At 38.7% G+C, this 25462-nt stretch overlaps 1 protein-coding gene across 1 annotated transcript in view; it reads left to right on the top strand.

Annotated features, from left to right (window-relative positions):
• CAMK2A (calcium/calmodulin dependent protein kinase II alpha) overlaps nt 1-25462 on the top strand; it is a 369514-nt gene that overhangs the window by 275682 nt on the left and 68370 nt on the right. The window contains exons 10-12 of the mRNA XM_053718653.1: nt 2309-2431; nt 2527-2610; nt 15332-15374. Coding sequence (XP_053574628.1) covers nt 2309-2431; nt 2527-2610; nt 15332-15374 — 250 coding nt within the window. The remainder of the gene's footprint in view (nt 1-2308; nt 2432-2526; nt 2611-15331; nt 15375-25462) is intronic.

Below are 25462 nucleotides of genomic sequence, written 5' to 3'. Positions count from 1 at the left end.
AATATAAAGTTCTGTTCAAATGATTAAAACCATCAAAATGTACTAAAGGGACATGAAATTGTTTTTTTTATCTTTCACAATTCAAACAGAGCATACAATTTTAAACAAGGTTCCATTTTAATTATGTTATCAAATTTGCTTCATTTCCTTGTAAACCTTTGTTAAAGGAGTAGCACTGCACTGCTGGGAGCTAGCTCAACACATCTGGTGAGCCAATGACAGGCGACATATATTTGCAGCCACCAATCAGCAGCTAGCTCCCAGTAGTACATTGTTGCTCCAGAACCTACTTTGGTATGCTTTCTGACAAAGGATACCAAGATAAGTAAGTAAATGTGATAACATAAGTACTGTGATGTGACTGTGTTGTTTATAGTTGCATGCTCAATCTGAATCATGAAAGTTTAATTTTTAACTTTACTGTCCCTTTAAATGAATGCCATTGTGCCAACTGCTAGGCACGCACCCCAGGCCGATTCTTGACTGCGTCATAAGGGAAGCTGCAGGACACCATATAAGGTAGACCGTTCCATGCCGCCCTAATGGCGTTAAAGCCCAGAGCTGTTAGGATGGCATGGAACATCCTAACAGCATGAAGGGGTTAAATTAAAAACACTTTCAAACAACAAATGCATTGATCTCAGTTGTATTATCATAATCTAAAGGTAACTTTTACCCTCATCCTTGGGCCAGTGGGGGTGCTTCTGCATAGCTTGCTCCTCCTTATACCTGAAACCACCTCTGAGCAGTAGAGTACAAGTACTCAATTGTGCATAATGTACTTCCTGATAGTTTCACTTGAAATTTAAATACCCTTTGCTCAACTTTTTGTACAGCAAATGTTTTTCAATATAACCCACCACCACCAAAAACAAAACAAAAAAATCTTGGAAAAGCCATACTATACACACAAACATCTGATGGAATGGACCCCACTGAAAATACCTTCCTTTATTTCAAATATGTTATCCCTCAATCAAACAGTATATTCTAATGCCTGTTCCAGCTTTAAGTGGTAAAATATTCAGAGTGCTTTTCATTCCATATTTAAGATTAGCCTGCCATTACTAATAATAAGCACTATAGTAAAGCTGAGATGAGTTTACAAAGCAGGAGTCTTTCATGATTACATTTAAAGCAAATTTAAGAGAAAAACAGCAGGGTGGAAGCACTGGTTATTTGAAAAAACAATTTTCTCTAAATATACTTTTGTTTTTCTATCATACTAAATTGCCTTGGAATTGAAATAATACATTCTCATGTTTGCAATCATATTCGCTATAGCACTTTTATTTATATAAATCATTATGGTATTTTCTTTCATGATTTGTATAGAACATACCGTTTTAAACAACTTTCCAATTTACTTCTAATCACAAATTAGCTTAATTAAAGGTTGATAGGAGAATGTTTCAGGTCCATTTTGTCAGTAATGGCTATATTATCCGTTCTACTGTTTGGACCCTATGAATGCATTGAATAAATGTTATACTTTTTACTTCTTTGAATAAATATAAATTATTTATGTAGCAATTTAATGATTAATTGTCTATGAATTTACAGTTGCTTTCTAGCTGGGAAGAGTAGAGAAAGCATATTACTTTGTATGCAACAATGAAACAATGTTAGACTTGACTGTAAAACTATTGTCAGTATTTTTAACACTGCTGAAAGCCACTAATGAGTTCCACCAAATAAGACTCTATCTGTATCTTGCAATTAACTCTAAGGAGCAGGGTACTCTGCATTACATTGTTATCTGTCTGGCTACGCTTAAAGGGACAGTAAAGTCATAATTATACATTCATGATTTAGACAGAGCATACAATTTTAAAGAATTTTCCAATGTACTTCTATTATTTAATTTGCTTCCTTCTCTTGTTCTCCTTTGCTGGAAGGTTTATCTAGGTGAGTTTAGGAGCATCAAAGAACCTAGGTTCTAGCTGCTGATTGGTGGCTGCATATATATATATATATATATATATATATATATATATATATATACCCCAATTGTCATTGGCTAGACCCATGTGTTCAATTAGAAACCAGTAGTGCATTGCTACTCCTTCAACAAAGAATACCAAGAGAATAAAGCTAATTTGATAATAGCAGTAAACTGGAAAGTTGTTTAAAATTGTATGTTCTACCTAAATTTTGAAAAAATAATGTTGGGATTCATTTCTCTTTACATATACTCTAGTTCTAAAAAATATTGATTCTGACCTACCAGTATATATAACACTTCTCTCTTTTGCCTTTACCTTTAAAATAGTAGATCACACAAGTTATTTCTCTTCTTTCCCATCAGTTCCCTTCACCTGAGTGGGACACAGTGACCCCAGAAGCTAAAGATCTCATTAATAAGATGTTGACTATTAACCCTTCCAAGCGAATCACTGCAGCAGAAGCCCTGAAGCACCCATGGATCTCAGTGAGATTTTTCATTTCCTATTATCATTATCATAGTCCATTCTTATTCCACTCTTCTGCGCATGCTTTTTATTTCCGCATATTTCTTTTTTTCAGCACCGCTCCACAGTGGCTTCCTGTATGCATAGACAGGAGACGGTTGACTGCCTGAAGAAGTTTAACGCCAGAAGGAAGTTAAAGGTAAGGTTGAGGGGGATTTACTCTAAGCACTGTAAAAGGTATATTCATTCTTACTGTTGCAATTGAGATTGCCCATTATAATATTTCATATACTTTAGACTTCTTGAATTAAATAATAATGGGGAGCAATGCAGAAAGTATCATTATTTTATATGAAATGCTTCTAATAGAATGACCTTTAAATCCAGTGATATCAAGAGAACAAAACAAATTAGATAATAGAAGAAAATGCAGCCACTAGCGAGCGCTACCCAGGTTCTGACCCAAAAATGGGCTGGCTCCTAAGCTTACATTCCTGTATAAAGATACAAAGAGAACACAGAAAAATTGATAATAGGAGTAAATTAGAAAGTTGCTTAAAATGGCATGCGCTATCTGAATCGCGAAAGAAAAAAATTGGGTTTCATATCCTTTTAAACTCTAAATTGAATTCCCCATAAATAATGAATTCAATTACTTAATTAATGAAAAAGATACATTGCAATATATATATATATATATATATATATATATATATATATATATATACACACACATTTAAAATATATTTATTTATATATATATATATATTTATATATATATATATATATATATATATATATATAGTATATTTATTTATTTTTTGTTACGTTTGGTGTAAAATACCTTGCTATTGCTGTAAACATTTTACTTGTCCCGCGGTACCTAGAGAAGCTAGGAGTCAAATTCTGCAATCTATGACCTAGATTTGGAGTTTGGCGCCCTCAACATCGCCTCCACCTGCCTACACTTATTAACCCCTAATCTGCCGACCGCAAAGCGCCGCCACCTACGTTATCCTTATGTACCCCTAATCTGCTGCCCCTAACACCGCCGACCCCTATATTATATTTATTAACCCCTAATCTGCCCCCCACAACGTCGCCTACACTTATTAACCCCTAATCTGCCGAGCGGACCTGAGCGCTACTATAATAAAGTTATTAACCCCTAATCCGCATCACTAACCCTATAATAAATAGTATTAACCCCTAATTTGCCCTCCCTAACATCGCAGACACCTAACTTCGGAACAGCCAATAGAATGCGAGCTCAATCTGATTGGCTGATTGGATCAGCCAATCGGATTGAACTTGATTCTGATTGGCTGATTCCATCAGCCAATCAGAATATTCCTACCTTAATTCCGATTGGCTGATAGAATCCTATCAGCCAATCGGAATTCGAGGGACGCCATCTTGGATGACGTCCCTTAAAGGAACCGTCATTCTTCAGTTGGACGTCGGCGGAAGAAGATGGGTCCGCGGTGGAGGTCTTCAGGATGGAGCTGGTCGTCATCGGATGAAGATAGAAGATGCCGCTTGGATCAAGATGGTTGCCGGTCCGGATCGCCTCTTCTTCCCGGATAGGATGAAGACTTTGGACCCTCTTCTGGACTTCTTCAGTGGATGTCTAGCCCCCGCTTGGGTTGGATGAAGATATCGGAGCCAGGACCGATCGGTGATACCCGGTAAGGTGAAGACAAGGTAGGAAGATCTTCAGGGGCTTAGTGTTAGGTTTATTTAAGGGGGGGTTTGGGTTAGATTAGGGGTATGTGGGTGGTGGGTTGTAATGTTGGGGGGGGGGGGTATTGTATGTTTTTTTTTACAGGCAAAAGAGCTGAACTTCTTGGGGCATGCCCCGCAAAGGGCCCTGTTCAGGGCTGGTAAGGTAAAAGAGCTTTTAACTTTAGTCATTTAGAATAGGGTAGGGCATTTTTTATTTTGGGGGGCTTTGTTGTTTTATTAGGGGGCTTAGAGTAGGTGTAATTAGTTTAAAATTGTTGTAATATTTTTCTTATATTTGTAAATATTTTTTTATTTTTTGTAACTTAGTTCTTTTTTATTTTTTGTACTTTAGCTAGTTTATTTCATTGTATTTATTTGTAGGAATTGTATTTAATTAATTTATTGATAGTGTAGTGTTAGGTTAATTGTAGGTAATTGTAGGTAGTTTATTTAATTAATTTATTGATAGTGTAGTGTTAGGTTTAATTGTAACTTAGGTTAGTATTTATTTTACAGGTAATTTTGTAATTATTTTAACTATTTTAGCTATTAAATAGTTCTTAACTATTTAATAGCTATTGTACCTGGTTAAAATAAATACAAAGTTACCTGTAAAATAAATATTAATCCTAAAATAGCTATAATATAATTATAATTTATATTGTAGCTATATTAGGATTTATTTTACAGGTAAGTATTTATCTTTAAATAGGAATAATTTATTTAATAAGAGTTAATTAATTTCGTTAAATATAATACAGGGGTCGGCGGTGTTAGGGGCAGCAGATTAGGGGTACATAAGGATAACGTAGGTGGCGGCTCTTTGCGGTCGGCAGATTAGGGGTTAATTATTGTAGGTAGCTGGCTGCGACGTTGTGGGGGGCAGATTAGGGGTTAATAAATATAATATAGAGGTCGGCGGTGTTAGGGGCAGCAGATTAGGGGTACATAGGGATAATGTAAGTAGCGGCGGTTTATGGAGCGGCAGATTAGGGGTTAAAAATAAAATGCAGGTGTCAGCGATATCGGGGGCGGCAGATTAGGGGTTAATAAGTGTAAGGTTAGGGGTGTTTAGACTCGGGGTACATGTTAGAGTGTTAGGTGCAGACGTAGGAATTGTTTCCCCATAGCAAACAATGGGGCTGCGTTAAGAGCTGAACGCGGCTTTTTTGCAGGTGTTTTTTTTCAGCTCAAACAGCCCCATTGTTTTGGGAATCGTGCACGAGCACGTTTTTGAGGCTGTCCGCGTCCGTAAGCAACTCTGGTATTGAGAGTTGAAGCTGCGTTAAAAATGCTCTACGCTCCTTTTTTGGAGCCTAACGCAGCCTTTATGTGGACTCTCAATACCAGAGTTATTTTTATGGTGCGGCCAGAAAAAAGCGGGCGTTAGTTTTTCGGGTCGTTACCGACAAAACTCCAAATCTAGCCGTATGTATGCTACAAATAACTAGCTAAATACTACACAATCATCTTAAAGCACGTAGGGGTTGCGGGCAGGGGGTAGGCCATACCGTGACAGTCCTACAGATTGCTAGACAGGGACAGTAGGGAGATATGGAAATAAAATGTCCTGTAGAATAACATTCTGTATACTATCATACCTTCAAATAGATATGGGTGAAATGTTGGTTTCGGCATTCGTTTGCTAAATGAATGCTAAACATGGCCGCAGGCAGCGACATTCAGTTATTTTCAGTGCCAGATTTACTGTATCCATGTGAAAGAGCAACACACAAGCATCTGTGCAAATCCAGATGTTTGTGTGGCAGTTTCACATTGACATCTGGTGTTGAAAACGGTCGACTGCTGCTGTTTGGTGCTATTTTCAGCATTCATGTAGCAGACGAATGCTGAATCCGAAAATTCGCCCCCTCGCCCCCTTGCCTACCATCAAAACTGTTACACAAAACTCATAACAAAACTGTTACAAAGTAAACTAACACCCATAAACTACATATTAACCCCTATTCTGAAGCCCTCCCGCATCGCAAACACTAATTTAAATTTATTAACACCTAATCTGCCGCTCCCGACATCGCCGCCACTAATAAAAGTTATGAACCCCTATTCCGCCACTCCCCGACATTGTCACCACTATAATAAAGTTATTAACCCCTATTCCCCCATACCCCAACATCGCCCACGCTATAATAAAGATATTAACCCCTATTTTGCCGCTCCCCATCACCGCCAATAAATAAAGTTATTAACCCCTAAACCTCTGGCCTCCCACATCACCGCCACTAAATAAACATATTAACCCCTAAACCGCCAGCCCCCACATTGCAAAAAACTAAATTAAACTATTAACCACTAAACCAAACAAACCGCTAACTTTAAATTAAAATTACAATATCCCTATTTTAAAAGAAATAAAAACTTACCTGTGAAATTAAAAAAACACTAAGTTTATACTATAAATTAACCTAACATAACTATTATACTAAAATTAAAATAACTATAAATTAAATAAACTAAATTATACGTTAAAAAAAATCTAACACTACTAAAAAAAATGAATTCTAAAATTACAAACAATAACAAACATTAAATTATGTAAAATAACAAAGGAAATTATTGAAAGTAAAAACAATTACACCTAATCTAATAGCCCTATAAAAATAAAAAAGCCCCCCCAAAATAAAAAACCCTAGCCACAATAAACTACCAATAGACATTAAAATTGCCTTTAGTAGGGCATTGCTCTAAAGAAATCAGCTCTTTTCCCTGTAACCCCCAACCATAAAACCCACCAGCCAACCAACCCCCCAAAATAAAAAACCTAAATCTAACAAAAACCTAAGCTACCCATTGCCCTGAAAAGAGCATTTGCATGGGCATTGCCCTTAAAAGGGCATTTAGCTCTTTTCCATTGCCCTTAAAAGGCCATTTTGCTCTTTTAAGAAAGCCCAAACCCTAATCTAAAAAAATAAAAACACCCAAAAAAGTTAAAAAAAAACTAACCCCCAACAATCCACTTACAGATTTTGAAGTCCAGACATCCAGGCGTCGAGAAGTCTTCATCCAGGTGGCATCTTTTATCTTTATCCCTGCGGCGTCTTCTATTTTCATCCCGGCGGCATGGAGCGGGTCCATCCTTTAAGATATTAAGCGCAGAGCGTCCTCTTCAAACGGTTGCGCTGTACACTGAATTTTCAATGCAAGGGAGCCTTTTCAAAATGGCGTCCCTTGCATTTCTATTGGCTGATTTGATTTTTTAAAATTCAAATCAGCCAATAGGATGAGAGCTACTGAAATCCTATTGGATTTTCAAGTCAGCCAATAGGATGAGAGCTACTGAAATTATATTGGCTGATTTGAATAGCCAATATAATTTCAGTAGCTCTTATCCTATTGGCTGATTTGAAAAGCCAATAGGATTTCATTAGCTCTCATCCTATTGGCTGATTTGAATTTTAAAAATCAAATCAGCCAATAGGAATGCAAGGGACGCCATCTTGAATTGCGTACCTTGCATTGAAGATTTAGTTTACGGCGGCGACCATATGAAGAGGACGCTCCGCTCCATATGTCTTGAAGGGTGGACTCACTCCGCGCTGCAGGGATGAAGATAGAAGACGCCGCCAGGATGAAAATAGAAGATGCCGCCTGGATGAAGATAGAAGACGCCACCTGGATGGATGAAGACCTCGCTGCCTGGATGAAGACTTCTCGCCGTCTGGATGTCCAGAATTCAAAAACTGTAAGTGGATCATCGGGGGTTAGTGTTAGGTTTTATTTAAACTTTTTTTGGGTGTGTTTTTTTTTTAGATTAGGGTTTCGGCTTTCTAAAAAGAGCTAAATGCCCTTTTAAGGGCAATGCAAAAGAGCTAAATGCCCTTTTAAGGGCAATGCCCATACAAATGCCCTTTTCAGGGCAATGGGTAGCTTAGGTTTTTGTGAGTTAGTTTTTTTTATTTTGGGGGTTGGTTGGGTGGTGGGTTTTACTGTTGGGGGGGTCTTTGTATTTTTTTTTACAGGGAAAAGCGCTAAAAGCTATTGGTAGTTTATTGTAGGCTAGGTTTTTTTATTTTGGGGGGCTTTTTTATTTTTATAGTGCTATTAGATTATGTGTAATTGTTTTTATTTTTGATGATTTAGTTTGTTGTTTTTTGTAATTTAGTGTTTGTTATTTTTTGTAATTTAAAGTTATTTTTTGTAATTTAGTATTTTTTATAATTTTAGATTTGAATTTTTTTAGTAGTGTTGGATTTTTTTTTAATGTGTCATTTAGTTTATTTAATTTGTAGTTATTTTAATTTTATTATAATAGTTATGTTAGGTTAATTGTTAGTTTAAACTTAGGTTTTTTTAATTTCACAGGTAAATTTTTATTTCTTTTAAGATAGGGATATTGTAATTTTAATTTAAAGTTAGGGAGTTGTTAGGTTTAGGGATTAATAGTTTAATTTACTTATTTGCGATGTTGGGGGCTGGCAGTTTAGGGGTTAATAGGTTTGTTTAGTGGAGGTGATGTGGGAGGCCAGAGGTTTAGGGGTTAATAACTTTATTCAGTGGCGGCGATGTCGGGGAGCGGCGGAATAGGGGTTAATATCTTTATTATAGTGTCAGCGATGTTGGGGTATGGGGGAATAGGGCTTAATAACTTTATTATAGTGGTGGTGATTTTGGGGAGCGGTGGAATAGGGGTTAATAACTTTATTTAGGTGTCGGCGATGTCTGGGGCAGCAGATTAGGGGTGTTAAGACTTGGGGTTTATGTCAGGGTGTTAGGTTTAAGCTTAACTTTTTTTCCCCATAGATATCAATGGGGTTGCATTACGGCAATCGCCATTCCGCGCTTCAGGTGTTTTTTTTTCTAACCTGCTCTCTCCATTGATGTCTATGGGGAAAGCGCGCACTAGCACATCAACGCAGCCCTTGGATTTTGTGCGTTATGGAGCTCATCGCCACCATATTGCACGCATAAGGCAGCTTTTTAAAAACTTGTAATGGCAGCGCTATGGGGTGAAAATTGCGATTGTTTTGTACCCTCTATAGCGCAAAACTTGTAATCTAGGTGTGTTTTAGTCTAAGACACCCTTTTAATAAAGAATGAACAGATGAAGCTGTTTTATGAAACTGCCTGGAATACCCATGGAACTGGAGAGACTACAGAGACATTTTAATTCTACTGAATCTATGGATGCATGTAGGATACCCAGATACCCCATGCAATACCAAAAAATAAATCTACTCACTCTTTTCTGACCTTAGCACATTTTAGAAAGCAATTGTAACCTTAAAAGGCATTTACAATTCTGAAGTGTAGCAAACAGGGAAGAATGATATTGTTGGCATTTCAGCAGCAGGCTGCATCTGTAATATGTTTTACAAAATGAAATCTCAGGTAGTCATAGCAACCTAGTTAAAAACAGAACAAGAACAATAGCAAAGAAAAGCCAGTGAGCTTCTATAACTATGACCAGTTTTACTCTAACATATATTTTAATAGTGCACTTTCATATGAATGACAAATTATATTATGTCTAATGTCTCTTTAATCAGGGGCAGAATTTTTATTTTCTAGGCCCCCCTGACCCCTAAATCCCCCCTCCCACTGCCTGGCCTGCATGGGAGCGGCTTTGCATGATGCGCTGTGTGCACAGGTTGTTCAGCGACCTCCCTCTGCTCCCTGCCGCTGGTGCCCAGCAGGTAATGCAGATTTCTGCCACTGCCTTTAATAACATAAAAGTATCTCACAAAATAAGAAAGTGGTAGTATTAATAATATATAAAAATGTAAGTATTATTTAATTTACAATTTAATTTGAATGATTCTTCAAGTATTATTAATAGCAGATAAGAATTAATAACTTGTCTTGTCTTTAACCGACATCTAAGGAGTTAACAAACCAAACTCTATCTTTTACCAAAATCTTAAACCCCCACACAATTTTGTATTTTGCAATGTTTACAGCTAAATTCTAAGGGGTAGATTTACAGAGCAGCGGATGCTGCTATCTACCCCCGTACAATCCGTCTTGCCGGAAAAGTAAGGTAAGAAGCATCTTAGAAGGAAATAAAACCTAGTGAAAAAATATTGTAGTTGCTCACCTTGCAAAGTATGGGGAGCTGGGTGTGGTTTTGTATTTAGCAGACCACTATTTAGAGTGAAGTTTATATATTCCTCTCAGGTTAATAGGAACCCGGGTATGACTAATTCTTGGGCAGGTTGAAAAAAAAGTGCTTATTTTTTATACAGTTTGTACCATTCAAATGTTCAATTGGCTAGAGATTGCCCAGAAGATGTGGGAAAATAGATGAGAAAGGAATGTAATGGGGAAAGGTTTAGGTGATCAATTGCAAACTATAAAGTAACAAGGAATCAGTCTCCAAATCAGAAAGAAATAGTAGATCCTTTACCCAAAATGTTTCTTTTGTGATACAGATAGAGCATACAATTTTAAACAACTTTCTAATTTACTTCTATTAATTATTAACATAATCTCTTTGTTTTCTTGGTATCCTTTGTTGAAAAGCAGGAAGGTAAGCTCAGGAGCGTGCACATATGGGAGCAGTTTTACAACAATGATATACATTAGGAAGAACACTAGATGGCAGCACTATTTCCTGTCATATAATGCTTCAGGCACATGCACGCTACCTATCTAGACATCTCTTCAACAAACAATAACATGAGAACTAAGCAAATTTGAAAATAGAAGTACATTGGAAACTTTTTTTTAAAATTGTCTTTTCTATCTGAATAATAAAAGAAAAATGTTGGTTTTATGTCCCTTTAAGAGCAATAGTTCTTGAATATGATGTATTGTGAAATGGAGGGAGAAGTATTTCACTGAGACTATGTGATCCCTTATGTCATTATGTCATCTTATCAGTTGTTATTTTTCTCAGCTAAGAAGGGAGCCAAGTGAAACTTTTAAAATTGCACAATCTAGGGTATCCCATAGTCTACTATGATCTTGAAGCAATCCACAACCTGCAAGGGAAAGACCTGTTCTTTAGTTCAGTTTGCACTCACCAGCCCTTACATTAAACTAAGAGACCTATTGCATCATCAAGTACTAATTTAAATAATTCAAAATATTCTCAAAGGCGACTAGGATCCAAAAGATCTGCTACTCAGGGAATACCCTGCATGCTCCCCGAGACATTGGTAAGGCCTTTATGTCTTATTACAGCGAGCTATATAACCTAGAGACTGACACCTCCACACACAAAGCGGACTCTCACGTCATTAGTGATTTCCTATCCTCCCTCCACCTCCCAAAACTAGGGACTGATGAAGCAGACAATTTAGCCCTTCCTATAACAACCCAAGAAATTAAAGAGGCCATTTCATCCCTTAAACTACACAAAGCCCCCGGCCCCGACGGATTTACCCCTTTATTCTATAAAGCCTTTGCCCCCTTCCTCATACCGTATCTAAAAAGGCTATACTCAGAAACCTTTAAGACTGGGTCACTCCCTAATGAATACTTAGAAGCCTCTATTTTGACCATTCCCAAAGAGGGAAAGGATCCAACGCTATGTCAAAGTTACCGCCCTATCTCGCTTATAAACTTGAACATTAAGCTTTTCTCTAAAATTCTAGCTACAAGACTAGGGCTGCTATTGCCCAAACTCATCCATAGAGATCAGGTGGGCTTTGTCCTTAATCGCCAGGGTACCGACAGTACACGCCGCCTCCTTAATGTGTTTGCTGAGGTCGAGAGGACAGGGAGACCCCTTCTCACCCTGTCGTTTGATGCCGAGAAGGCGTTTGACAGGGTGCGTTGGGAGTACCTAAGAGCAGTACTAAAAACTGCTGGACTGCCAGAGATCTTCTACAAAGCCGTGGGTGCTTGGGATTTTGCTCTGAGCCCTTCCCTCTCAGAAATGGGACCAGGCAGGGATGCCCGCTATCCCCTCTTCTTTTCGTCCTGGCTATTGAACCTCTTGCTGAGGCCATCCGCATCAGTAGGGACATTAAGGGTGTGTTCATTCAGGGGACATACCAGAAACTTAGCCTATTTGTAGACTATCTCACGGTCTTCCTCACAGATCCTGACCGATCGCTCCAACATCTTCTAAACTTATTTGACCTTTTTGGTAGTATGTCGTTCTACAAGTTAAACGTGTCCAAAACAGAGGCTTACCCAATCCATATCCCCATGCCCCAATTGCAGGCCCTCCAGGCGACCCACAACTTTAAATGGAACCCTAAGGGATTACGCCACCTTGGTGTTTTCTTATCACATGACTTTAAGAGTGTGATGTCAACTAACTATAACCATTTCCTCCGAGATCTCAGACAGATGCTACAGCTTCCTAGATACAGGGAGGTTTCTTGGATGGGCAGGATATTTGCTTTCAAAATGATGATCCTACCAAAACTCACATACTTATTTAGATGCCTCCCCCTTCACCTCCCCAATGCCTATTTAGACAGTTTCCAGTCGCTCCTTAATAGATACATCTGGGCTGACGCTCACCCTAGAGTAGCAAGGAGGATCCTACAGGCCCCGATAGACAAAGGAGGTCTAGGCCTCCCCAACCTTAAAATGTATTATGAGGCTGCCATGTTAACTCACATATCTAGCTGGGGTCTCAACGAGGAATATCCTAGATGGTATGAAATAGAGCAGGCTTCTCTACCTCACAGTGTCCTCCTCCGGGACTTGGTGTGGATTCCACAGCACTTTAAACCACTCTCTCTCACCCCCAATCCTATCATTAGGCATTGCCTCAGTCTCTGGCACAAATTATGCCACTCCTCTAGAATAGCTCCCCACCCGTCACCCACTCATGGTATCAGAGGGCTCCTTAGGGGACTCCCAGATTTGAATGTACAGGTTTGGATGCCTGTCTCCATAGACACTGTCAGGGATATGTTCCTAGATGGGGTGTGGGCGACTGGACCCACTTTGGTAACACAATACTCAATCCCACGTAGACTACACTTTGAGGTCACACATCTTAGGTCATTGTTACATAGCTGGAATTTCTTTCAGTCTCCCCACGAGAACCTACACTATGGGAAACTAGGTATCAAATGGGTCTGCAGGGACATCGCTCACTGACGGTACATTACCAATGTCTACAGGACCTCCCTACACTCCAGAAGACACATAATATTCTTGCCTGGGAGAGAGAACTGGGCCAGGCTTTTGATAGTCAAGAGTGGACAAGAGCCATCACATACACTAGACAGGCAATACACAACGTCACACTTTTCGAACTACTTTACAAACTCCTGACGAGATGCCACTGGGTGCCTAGCCGCCTAAGTAGACTCCCGACTGCTGTCTCTGCAGGTGCTGGAGAGGGTGTAACCAGAGGGGAGATGACTTACATATCTGGTGGGGTTGCTCCGAGATCCAGAAACTATGGACCAAGGTCCTTGACCTGGGAGGACTACTTGCTCTCCCTATGGAGAAGGGCCCAGAGACCTATATACTTCACGTACACATTCCCAAACTTCCCAAACCACTAAAACACCTCTTTGTCTATTTATTGATGGCCACCAAACTTGCGATTGCAAGACACTGGAAACAACCTAACGCGCCCCATTTGGGGAAAGTTCTGGAGATACTCTCTACAATAAGAACGATGGAGGAGGCGGTATACTTAAACAGAGGGCTCATTGACCTACATGCGGATATTTGGTCCAAATGGGATGCACTCCCGCGACACACATTGGTTACCACCTGAACGTGTGATTAGCCCTGCTGCTGGCTTCTCCCCCCGCCCCCATTACCCCCCCCCCCCCCGCTACCCTCCTCCTACTCTCTAGTCTTCACCTTTTTCTTTTCTCTTCTTTTTCTCTTTGCTTTATTCTCCCTCCTAACCTTCTTTCTCATCCTACTTCTCTAATGTATAACCAGGTTTATATGAAGTTTGCAAACTGTGCTGCTGACTAATGGATGTTTGACACTGTTTACATTTCTCTTATCTCTCTTAATATTAGAAATGAGGTTGTTTTGTGTTAGCTAGACGTCAAGAGACGCCTGGCAGCCATTCAAGAGTAGGGTACTCAACCTACATTATGCTGTCTACTGTGTAAAATGTATGGAATCACCTAATTGTACCCTACCGAAGTTTTATTGTATTTGTTGTAATCTCAATAAAAAGATTTAAAAAAAAATAAAAAAATAATAATTCAAAATATTCTGTATAGATTGGAGGAAAGCTGGAGACTGAAAATGGGGGCTTTTTTGTTTACAGACATTCTATTAGTTTATGAAAAACAGGTAGAGAGCTTTAAGGTAACAGTTCGGGAATGCATGGAATGTGCTACAGATAATTTCAGCATTAAAGGGACACTAAACCCAATTTTTTTTCTTTCATGATTCAGATAGAGCATACAATTTTAAGCAAATTTCTAATTTACTCCTATTATCATTTTTTCTTTGTTCACTTGCTAACTTTAGTTAAAAAGCAGGAATGTAAAGCTTACAAGCTGGCCGCACCATAGATAGCTCTTGCTTATTGGTGGCTGACATTTAGCCACCAATAAGCAAGCATAACCCAGGTTCTGAACCAAAAATGTGCCGGCTTCTATAAAGATAAAGAACATAAAAAAAATTGGTAATAGGAGTAAATTAGAAAGTTGGTTAAAATTGCATGCTCTATCTTAATCATTAAAGAAATAAAATTGGTTTAGTATCCCTTTATGCTCCTTTAAATAGAGTTTAATGACATTAGATAGCCTATTCGTATTGCCTTTATTTAAACAATTACACGCCTGATCTGAGGAATTTTATGCGCAGAAAGTAAATAGGCATTGTATAGATGCCTAGAGGAACATTAAAATCGGTAATGCTCCAATTCACAATATGATACACCTCTCTATGGCAGCCAAGGAACTAAGAGTATTGTAACAAGACATTTTAGGAACCTCTTTACACAGTGTGGCTAAATCATGAGTCTATCCCTGAAAATAACTGACTGCTCTGCGCATCCAAATATTTGGCAAGGAACTACAGAATAACCCAGCATGCCTTTGTTAATACGTGTGTTTATATTGGATCAGTACCAAAATATGGAGAACTGCAGCATATTAACTCAGTGATCTATATCAGATTAATCATGAGTTTATGAACAATGTTATGAACACAGACTTTAGAGCTCAATCTTCTCCTCAGTATATTGAATTAGTTAGCTTTGTGTGATACCAATGCATGATATATGCGCTATGTTTACTTAATCTGTTTTGTTTTTGTTTTGTTTTTTGCTGTTTTTGCTCATCTAGGGGGCAATCCTAACCACAATGCTGGCGACTCGTAATTTCTCTGGTAGGTGGAACATCTTCATTATATACATTGAAATGTTGTATTCTTCCTACTGTAACATTTTTTTGTGGATGTTTGTGAGCACAATGTCATCATGTTTAAAGTGTCAAGGGCAATAAGGGGAGTTTTATGCTCTTTCTTTATATCTATATTGTGTGTGTGTCACCCTGATAGGTAAATGATTTTCATGCCATGAAAGTTCAGCAAAGCAATTAGAAGCACTAAAGAAGTACTATACTTTAACAATATTGAGAGTCACTATATCTTGCAAGAAAATATAAACAGCTATAGAGTTGCATTATTCCAATTCTATTAGTTAAGGGTATGGGCATAGCAGAAATCACATTTTACCTAGGCACCTTTACCCTCATACTAGGGACAAGGTTATAAAAGCTTTCTTTATTACAGACATTAAAGGGGCATAACGGTGGAAAAAGCTCATTCTGTAATGTGTATTATTGCAATATTGCTTGCCTATAACTATGTGCTTAACTTCTTTAAAGGGGCTAATCACACTGCTAAAGTCAGCTCCATCACAGCAATGCACTGTTTGGAGATAGCTGCACACATCTGATGAGCCAATAACAAGAGACAAATGTGTGCAGCCACCAATCACCAGCCAGATCCCACTAATGCACTCCCTACCTTGCTATGCTTTTTATTTAAGAATACCAAGAGAATCAGGTGAATTTGATAATTGAAGTAAATTAAAAAGTGATATAAAGTTGCAAGCCCAAACTGAGTCATGGAAGATTAATTTTGACATCCATGTCCCTTTAAATAATAGCTTAGTTACAACAATTTAGCAACCATATGCAAATTAAATGCCTCTAGTGCTTGGCTTGTCCCACAAACAAAATGGGTATTTAACATTAAAGGCAGCCTCCCCTTTAACTATCCCCTCTATAAATAGATCACTCCTTTCAAACCAAAACAGGAGATATCATAGTAGATGATTGAAAGAAGACAGAAGTCTATCGAGTTCAAGACAGAAATGAATCTAAGCCATTTTTAAATGTAGCTAAGGTACTGGTATTCATTACCTTCTTAGGAAATGAGTTGCTCTTACAGTAAAAAAAAACATTTACATTGCTGGAGATTAAATCCTCTTTCCTCTAGCCCTAAATTGTGACCTCCTGTCACAAACAATGTCCCCAGAATAAACAGAGCTTTTATCTTATCACCTCTCAAGCACATTTTTTATTTTTAAATTCTCCATTCCCCTTATTAGTTTTGTGGCCCTTCTCTGAACTTTTTCTAACTCTGCAATGTCTTTTTTTGAGATTGGTCCCCAGAACTGCACTCCATACTCAAGGTGAGGTCTTACCAGGGATTTATATAGTGACAGAATTATGCTTTCCTCTCTTGCATCAATGCCTCTTTTAATACATGCTAGTATCGTATTAGCCTTAGAAGCTGCTGCCCTGCATTGTGTGCCCATTTTTTACGTATTATGTATAAATATGCCCAAATCCCTTTCCTCCTTTGTTTGCTAAATCTAGTCCCATTTTAATAATAGGTTTCCTGCTTATTTTTTCTTCCAAAATGAAGAACGTTACATATCCACTTTACTATTACCAACTAGCCACAATAAACCAACAAAGCTTTGACATGCAACTAAATCACAAAAAGAGGGAGGGTGAGTAGGTGCTGTTCAGCAATAACACTCAAGCTACTTCCATTCAACTATATTTTTCAACACTTCTCCCATAATTCAGCCTACTGCACCAATTGTGACCCCTCCACAAGGCCATTGTGAAGGATACAATTTTTCTCTTTGAATAGTTTCATGCTGGGAGTTTCTCTTTAGAGAAATAATGTAATTCCCATATCAGAAATAGACAGTTCATGATAATATTTATAACAATCTGGTTCTATATTGGAGTGATGCTATATGGTTTTACTATATTTTACTTCACCAGTAGGGGGACTTAAAAGTCAGGTGTTCCCCTGCTCTTCTGGGGCCCCATTACATATGCGGCGTTGCCCGCAAAAGCCGGCGATGCCGGTTTTTACAAGATTTTGGTATTACATTTACGGCATAGCATACAAGTTACGCGCATATATATCACCCGTAGCCTGCAATTTTTACTCCCATAAGCTAACATGGGACTGCGTCGCAAATCGGTATCTTACTCCACTTTCCCTCGCCATACTAAGGCAGCCACAGCAGACTTTGTGCTGAGTATGGGAGCACCGTAACTCCTGAAACTGACTGCAAAAATAAACATTTGCATTTGCAATATCTACCTGTCAACCGCCAACCCCCACCGCAATAACTAATAAAATATATTAACCCCTATATCTGCCATCAAACCCACACCGCAACTACAAATAAAGTATTAACCCCTATATCCGCCAACCCCAACATCGCAAACAACCTAATAAAACTATTAACCCCTAATCTGCCATTAAACCACAATGCAAACTACCTATTAAAGTATTAACCCCTAAACCTCCATAGCCCACAACGCAATAAACCTATCAAAGTATTAACCCCTAAACCACCAAAGCCCCCAATGCAATAAACCTATCAAAGTACTAACCCCTAAACCGCTAAAGCCCACAACGCAAATAATTAAATTACAAAGCCCCATAACCTAACAAGCCCTAACCTAACACTCCCTAATCTAATACCCTCTAAATGAACCTAAATCACAAAATACTAAAGTTACTAACTATTAAAATAAAAAAAACTAACACTACTTTAAAAGAAAAAAAAAATAAGTATAAATTAAAGGGACAGTCTAGTCAAAATTAAAATTAGGGTGTAGACTGTCCCTTTAAGCTGCAATTACATAAAATAAAAAAATCTAAGATTTACAAAAAATAAAAAACAAAATTATGATTTTTTTTTTTTTTTACCTAATCAATATGAAAATAAAAAAGCCCCCACCAAAATAAAAACACCCCCTAATCTAATGCTAAACTACCAGTAGCCCTTAAAAGGGCTTTTTGCAGGGCATTGCCCCAAGATAAACAGCTTTTTTTACATTAAAAATACACAGTCTCCCCTAACAGTAAAAACCCCCCACCCACCAAACCCCCCCAAAATAAGAGAACCTAACACTAAAAAACCTAAACTACCCATTGCCCTGAAAAGGGAATTTGTTTGGGCATTGTCCTTAAAAGGGCATTTAGCTCTTTTACAAAGTGCCCACCCTAATCTAAATAAATAAAACCCCTCCAAAAAAAAAGTCTAACCCCCAGGTTGATACTCACCATTCCTGAAGTCTGGCAGAGAAGGTCCTGTCCCATGCGGTGAAGTCTTCTTCCAAGCAGCAACCTCTTCTTTCTTCTTCCAGGAACAATCAGGCACGGAGCGGAGGGCATAGCTGAAGACCAGCGACCCTGGAACTGGAGACCGGCGATCCTGGAACTGAAGACCGGGGACTGCGGAGCCATGGAGCATGGAGGGTCCTCTTCGTATGATCGCCGTCGTACACTGGATAGTGAATTCAAGAGACGCAATTAAAAATGGCGTCCCTTGAATTCCTATTGGCTGATTTGATTCTTCAAATTCAAATCAGCCAATGGGATGAGAGCTACTCAAATCCTATTGGCGGTTCAAATCAGCCAATAGGGTGAGAGCTATTGAAATTCTATTGGCTATTCAAATCAGCCATTTTTAATCGCGTCCCTTGAATTCACTATCCAGTGTATGGCGGCGATTGTATGAAGAGGATCCTCCACTCTCCATGGCTCCAGGGTCGACGGTCTACAGTTCCAGGGTCATTGGTCTTCAGCTTCACTCCGCTCCGCACGGATTGTTCCTGGAAGCAGAAAGAAGAGGTCACTGCTTGGAAGAAGACTTCACCGCATGGGACAGGACCTTCTCCGCCAGACTTCAGGAATGGTGAGTATCAACCTGGGGGTTAGACTTAGGTTTCTTTTTAATTTTTTGGGGGGTTTATTTATTTAGATTAGGGTGGGTACTTTGTAAAAGATCTAAATTCCCTTTTCAGGCAATGCCCAAACAAATGCCCTTTTCAGGGCAATGAGTAGTTTAGGTTTTTTTATTGTTAGGTTCTTTTATTTTGGGGGGTTTGGTGGTTGGGGGGTTTTTTTTACTGTTAGGGGGGACTTTGTGCATTTTTAATGTAGAAGAGCTGTTTATCTTGGGGCAATGCCCCGCAAAAAGCCCTTTTAAGGGCTACTGGTAGTTTAGCATTAGATTAGGGGGTGTTTTTATTTGGGGGGGGGGGCTTTTTTTAATTTTCATAGGCCTAGATTTAGAGTTCGGCGGTAGCCGTCAAAACCAGCGTTAGAGGCTCCTAACGCTGGTTTTGGCCGCCCGCTGGTATTTGGAGTCAGTCAGGAAAGGGTCTAACGCTCACTTTTCAGCCGCGACTTTTCCATACCGCAGATCCCCCTACGCCATTTGCGTAGCCTATCTTTTCAATGGGATCTTCCTAACGCTGGTATTTAGAGTCGTTTCTGCAGTGAGCGTTAGAGCTCTAACGACAAAATTCCAGCCGCCTGAAAATAGCAGGAGTTAAGAGCTTTCTGGCTAACGCCGGTTTATAAAGCTCTTAACTACTGTACCCTAAAGTACACTAACACCCATAAACTACCTATGTACCCCTAAACCGAGGTCCCCCCACATCGCCGCCACTCGATTAAAATTTTTAACCCCTAATCTGCCGACCGCCACCTACGTTATCCTTATGTACCCCTAATCTGCTGCCCCTAACCCCGCCGACCCCTATATTATATTTATTAACCCCTAACTTGCCCCACACAACGTCGCCGCAAGCTACTTAAAATAATTAACCCCTAATCTTCCGACCGCAAATCGCCGCCACCTACGTTATCCCTATGTACCCCTAATCTGATACCCCTAACATCGCCGACCCCTATATTATATTTATTAACCCCTAATCTGCCCCCCTCAACGTCGCCGACACCTAACTTCAATTATTAACCCCTAATCTGCCGACCGGAGCTCACCGCTATTCTAATAAATGTATTAACCCCTAAAGCTAAGTCTAACCCTAACACTAACACCCCCCTAAGTTAAATATAAGTTTTATCTAACGAAATTAATTAACTCTTATTAAATAACTTATTCCTATTTAAAGCTAAATACTTACCTGTAAAATAAATCCTAATATAGCTACAATATAAATTATTATTATATTATAGCTATTTTAGGATTAATATTTATTTTACAGGCAACTTTGTAATTATTTTAACCAGGTACAATAGCTATTAAATAGTTAAGAACTATTTAATAGTTACCTAGTTAAAATAATAACAAATTTACCTGTAAAATAAATCCTAACCTAAGATATAATTAAACCTAACACTACCCTATCAATAAAATAATTAAATAAACTACCTACAATTACCTACAATTAACCTAATACTACACTATCAATAAATTAATTAAACACAATTCCTACAAATAAATACAATTAAATAAACTAGCTAAAGTACAAAAAATAAAAAAGAACTAAGTTACAGAAAATAAAAAAATATTTACAAACATAATAAAAATATTACAACAATTTTAAACTAATTACACCTACTCTAAGCCCCCTAATAAAATAACAAAGCCCCCCAAAATAAAAAATTCCCTACCCTATTCTAAATTAAAAAAGTTACAAGCTCTTTTACCTTACCAGCCCTGAACAGGGCCCTTTGCGGGGCATGCCCCAGGAATTTCAGCTCTTTTGCCTGTAAAAAAAAAACATACAATACCCCCCCCCAACATTACAACCCACCACCCACATACCCCTAATCTAACCCAAACCCCCCTTAAATAAACCTAACACTAATCCCCTGAAGATCTTCCTACCTTGTCTTCACCATCCAGGTATCACCGATCCGTCCTGGCTCCAAGATCTTCATCCAACCCAAGCGGGGGTTGGCGATCCATAATCCGGTGCTCCAAAGTCTTCCTCCTATCCGGCAAGAAGAGGACATCCGGACCGGCAAACATCTTCTCCAAGCGGCATCTTCGATCTTCTTCCATCCGGTGCGGAGCGGGTCCATCTTGAAGCAGGCGACGCGGATCCATCCTCTTCTTCCGATGTCTCCCGACTAATGACGGTTCCTTTAAGGGACGTCATCCAAGATGGCGTCCCTCGAATTCCGATTGGCTGATAGGATTCTATCAGCCAATCGGAATTAAGGTAGGAATTTTCTGATTGGCTGATGGAATCAGCCAATCAGAATCAAGTTCAATCCGATTGGCCGATCCCATCAGCCAATCAGATTGAGCTCGCATTCTATTGGCTGATCGGAACAGCCAATAGAATGCGAGCTCAATCTGATTGGCTGATTGGATCGGCCAATCGGATTGAACTTGATTCTGATTGGCTGATTCCATCAGCCAATCAGAAAATTCCTACCTTAATTCCGATTGGCTGATAGAATCCTATCAGCCAATCGGAATTCGAGGGACGCCATCTTGGATGACGTCCCTTAAAGGAACCGTCATTAGTCGGGAGACATCGGAAGAAGAGGATGGATCCGCGTCGCCTGCTTCAAGATGGACCCGCTCCGCACCGGATGGAAGAAGATCGAAGATGCCGCTTGGAGAAGATGTTTGCCGGTCCGGATGTCCTCTTCTTGCCGGATAGGAGGAAGACTTTGGAGCACCGGATTATGGATCGCCAACCCCCGCTTGGGTTGGATGAAGATCTTGGAGCCAGGACGGATCGGTGATACCTGGATGGTGAAGACAAGGTAGGAAGATCTTCAGGGGATTAGTGTTCTGTTTATTTAAGGGGGGTTTGGGTTAGATTAGGGGTATGTGGGTGGTGGGTTGTAATGTTGGGGGGGGGGGTATTGTATGTTTTTTTTTACAGGCAAAAGAGCTGAAATTCTTGGGGCATGCCCCGCAAAGGGCCCTGTTCAGGGCTGGTAAGGTAAAAGAGCTTGTAACTTTTTTAATTTAGAATAGGGTAGGGAATTTTTTATTTTGGGGGGCTTTGTTATTTTATTAGGGGGCTTAGAGTAGGTGTAATTAGTTTAAAATTGTTGTAATATTTTTATTATGTTTGTAAATATTTTTTTATTTTCTGTAACTTAGTTCTTTTTTATTTTTTGTACTTTAGCTAGTTTATTTAATTGTATTTATTTGTAGGAATTGTGTTTAATTAATTTATTGATAGTGTAGTGTTAGGTTAATTGTAGGTAATTGTAGGTAGTTTATTTAATTATTTTATTGATAGGGTAGTGTTAGGTTTAATTATATCTTAGGTTAGGATTTATTTTACAGGTAAATTTGTTATTATTTTAACTAGGTAACTATTAAATAGTTCTTAACTATTTAATAGCTATTGTACCTGGTTAAAATAATTACAAAGTTGCCTGTAAAATAAATATTAATCCTAAAATAGCTATAATATAATTATAATTTATATTGTAGCTATATTAGGATTTATTTTACAGGTAAGTATTTAGCTTTAAATAGGAATCATTTATTTAATAAGAGTTAATTTATTTCGTTAGATAAAAATTATATTTAACTTAGGGGGGTGTTAGTGTTAGGGTTAGACTTAGCTTTAGGGGTTAATACATTTATTAGAATAGCGGTGAGCTCCGATCGGAAGTTTAGGGGTTAATAATTGAAGGTAGGTGTCGGCGATGTTAGGGAGGGCAGATTAGGGGTTAATACTATTTATGATAGGGTTAGTGAGGCGGATTAGGGGTTAATAAGTGTAGGTAGGTGTCGGCGACGTTGTGGGGGGCAGATTAGGGGTTAATAAATATAACATAGGGGTCGGCGATGTTAGGGCAGCAGATTAGGGGTACATAGGGATAACGTAGGTTGCGGCGGTTTACGGAGCGGCAGATTAGGGGTTAAAAATAATATACAGGAGTCAGCGATAGCGGGGGCGGCAGAATAGGGGTTAATAAGTGTAAGGTTAGGGGTGTTTAGACTCGGGGTACATGTTAGAGTGTTAGGTGCAGACGTAGGAAGTGTTTCCCCATAGGAAACAATGGGGCTGCGTTAGGAGCTGAACGCTGCTTTTTTGCAGGTGTTAGGTTTTTTTTCAGCTCAAACAGCCCCATTGTTTCCTATGGGGGAATCGTGCACGAGCACGTTTTTGAGGCCGGCCGCGTCCGTAAGCAACTCTGGTATCGAGAGTTGCATTTGCGGTAAAAATGCTCTACGCTCCTTTTTTGGAGCCTAACGCAGCATTTGTTTTAACTCTCGATACCAGAGTTAAATTTATGGTGCGGCCAGAAAAAAGCCTGCGGAGCGTTAACAGCCCTTTTACCGCCGAACTCCAAATCTAGGCCATAGGGATTAGGTATCATTTTTTAAAATTTGATAATTTTGTTTTTTATTTTCTGTAATCTTAGATTTTTTTTTATTTTATGTAATTGTAGCTTAAAGGCACAGTCTACACCAGAATTTTAATTTTGACTAGACTCTCCCTTTAATTTATACTTATTATTTTTATTTTTAAAGTAGTGTTCGATTTTATTATTTTAATAGTTTGTAACGTTAGTATTTTGTAATTTTGGTAATTTGGGTTAATTTAGGGGGTGTTAGGTTAGGAGGTGTTAGGTTAGGGGGCTTAGTAATTTAATCATTTATTTGCATTGTGGGCTTTGGTGGTTTAGGGGTTAATACTTTAATAGGTAGTTTGCGTTGTTGGTTTTGGCGGTTTAGGGGTTAATAGTTTTATTAGGTAGTTTGCAATGGGGTTGGCGGATTTAGGGTTAATACCTTAATAGGTTTATTGCGGTGTGGGTTTGATGGTGAATATAGGGGTTAATAGTTTTAATAGGCATATTGCATTGTGGGGGGGGGGTTGTCGGTTTAGGGGTTAATACTTTTATTAGTTCCGATATGGGTTTGATGTCGGATATAGGGGTTTTATGTGTCGGGCGTGTTTTTGGGAGGTGAGTTAGACTTTTACGGGAGATTTGATATTTTTTTTTTACTTTTCTGAGGTGCCGGCAGTTTCTGAAGTGTCGTAAGTCACTGGCGACTCCAGAAATTTAATTTACACACATTTCTGATCATCGCTCGTTTATCCGACTTACGGCACTTCATGAACTGCTGGCGCCGTATATGCAATAGCCCGATGTGCAAGGTGAAATTAAGGAGGACGTCACAGGTTGCAGCTCTTGCGCTGAAGCCTGCACCGTATATGTAATCTCGCCCCTCCTGCCTACAGAAAATGATTTGCTCTCACACATAGCTTGCATATCACAGTGGTAGTAATATACACGCCAGACTGTATTTTTAAGTGATTAATACATTTGAATGGAGTTTTAACCCTTTACAAATTTCACTGTTATTTAAGAGTTTTTTTTTTTTCTTCTGTTCAATGTCTTTTAAAGTTAAGATATTGTGTGGTGCCAGGCTTTTAATAGCCTGGACACATCTGAAGAAAAAGAAAACTACTGGGGCAATCAACATGATTTGAAATAGATTAAAGGGACATGAAACCAGTTTTTTCTTTCATAATTCAGAAAGAGCATGCAATTTTAAAAAAACTTTCCAATTTACTTTTATTATTTAATTTGTTTCCTTCTCTTGTTATCCTTTGCTGAAAGGTTTATCTAGGTAAGCTCAGAAGGAGCAAAGAATCTAGGTTCTAGCTGCTGATTGGTGGCTGCATATATATACCGATTGTCATTGGCTCACCAGTTACAAACCAGTAGTGAATTGCTGCTCCTTCAACAAATGATATGAAGCAAATGTGATAATATAAGTTAACTGGCAAGTTGTTTAAAATTGTATGTTCTACCTAAATCATGAAATCATTTTTTGGGGTTTCATGTCCCTTTAGGTCCAGGGATATATTAAATGACTTAGGATTAGCATATTAGCAAATATATATATTTATTTATACATACATACACACACACAAATATTAAACCATAGTCTTATTTACAGTCACTGTCTCAGTGCTCTTGGAGAGATCGGCCTGGGAATTTTCTGCGTAAATTTAAGGACTGAACCATGAGTTGAGAGAAGCTAAAGGACAACTGTTTATCATCCACTTGTGCAGCTGTCTTCATGCACTTTATGCTTCAAATGACCACAGAGTTAATGGGCTAAAATTAGAGAAGGAGCGCGAGAGAGAGAGAGGAGGTCACGCTGAAAGGGGAAAGAAAAA

The sequence above is a fragment of the Bombina bombina genome, chromosome 6, assembly GCF_027579735.1.
Source record: "Bombina bombina isolate aBomBom1 chromosome 6, aBomBom1.pri, whole genome shotgun sequence".
Taxonomy (NCBI): domain Eukaryota; kingdom Metazoa; phylum Chordata; class Amphibia; order Anura; family Bombinatoridae; genus Bombina; species Bombina bombina.
This window is presented reverse-complemented; position numbering and strand designations above follow the sequence as displayed.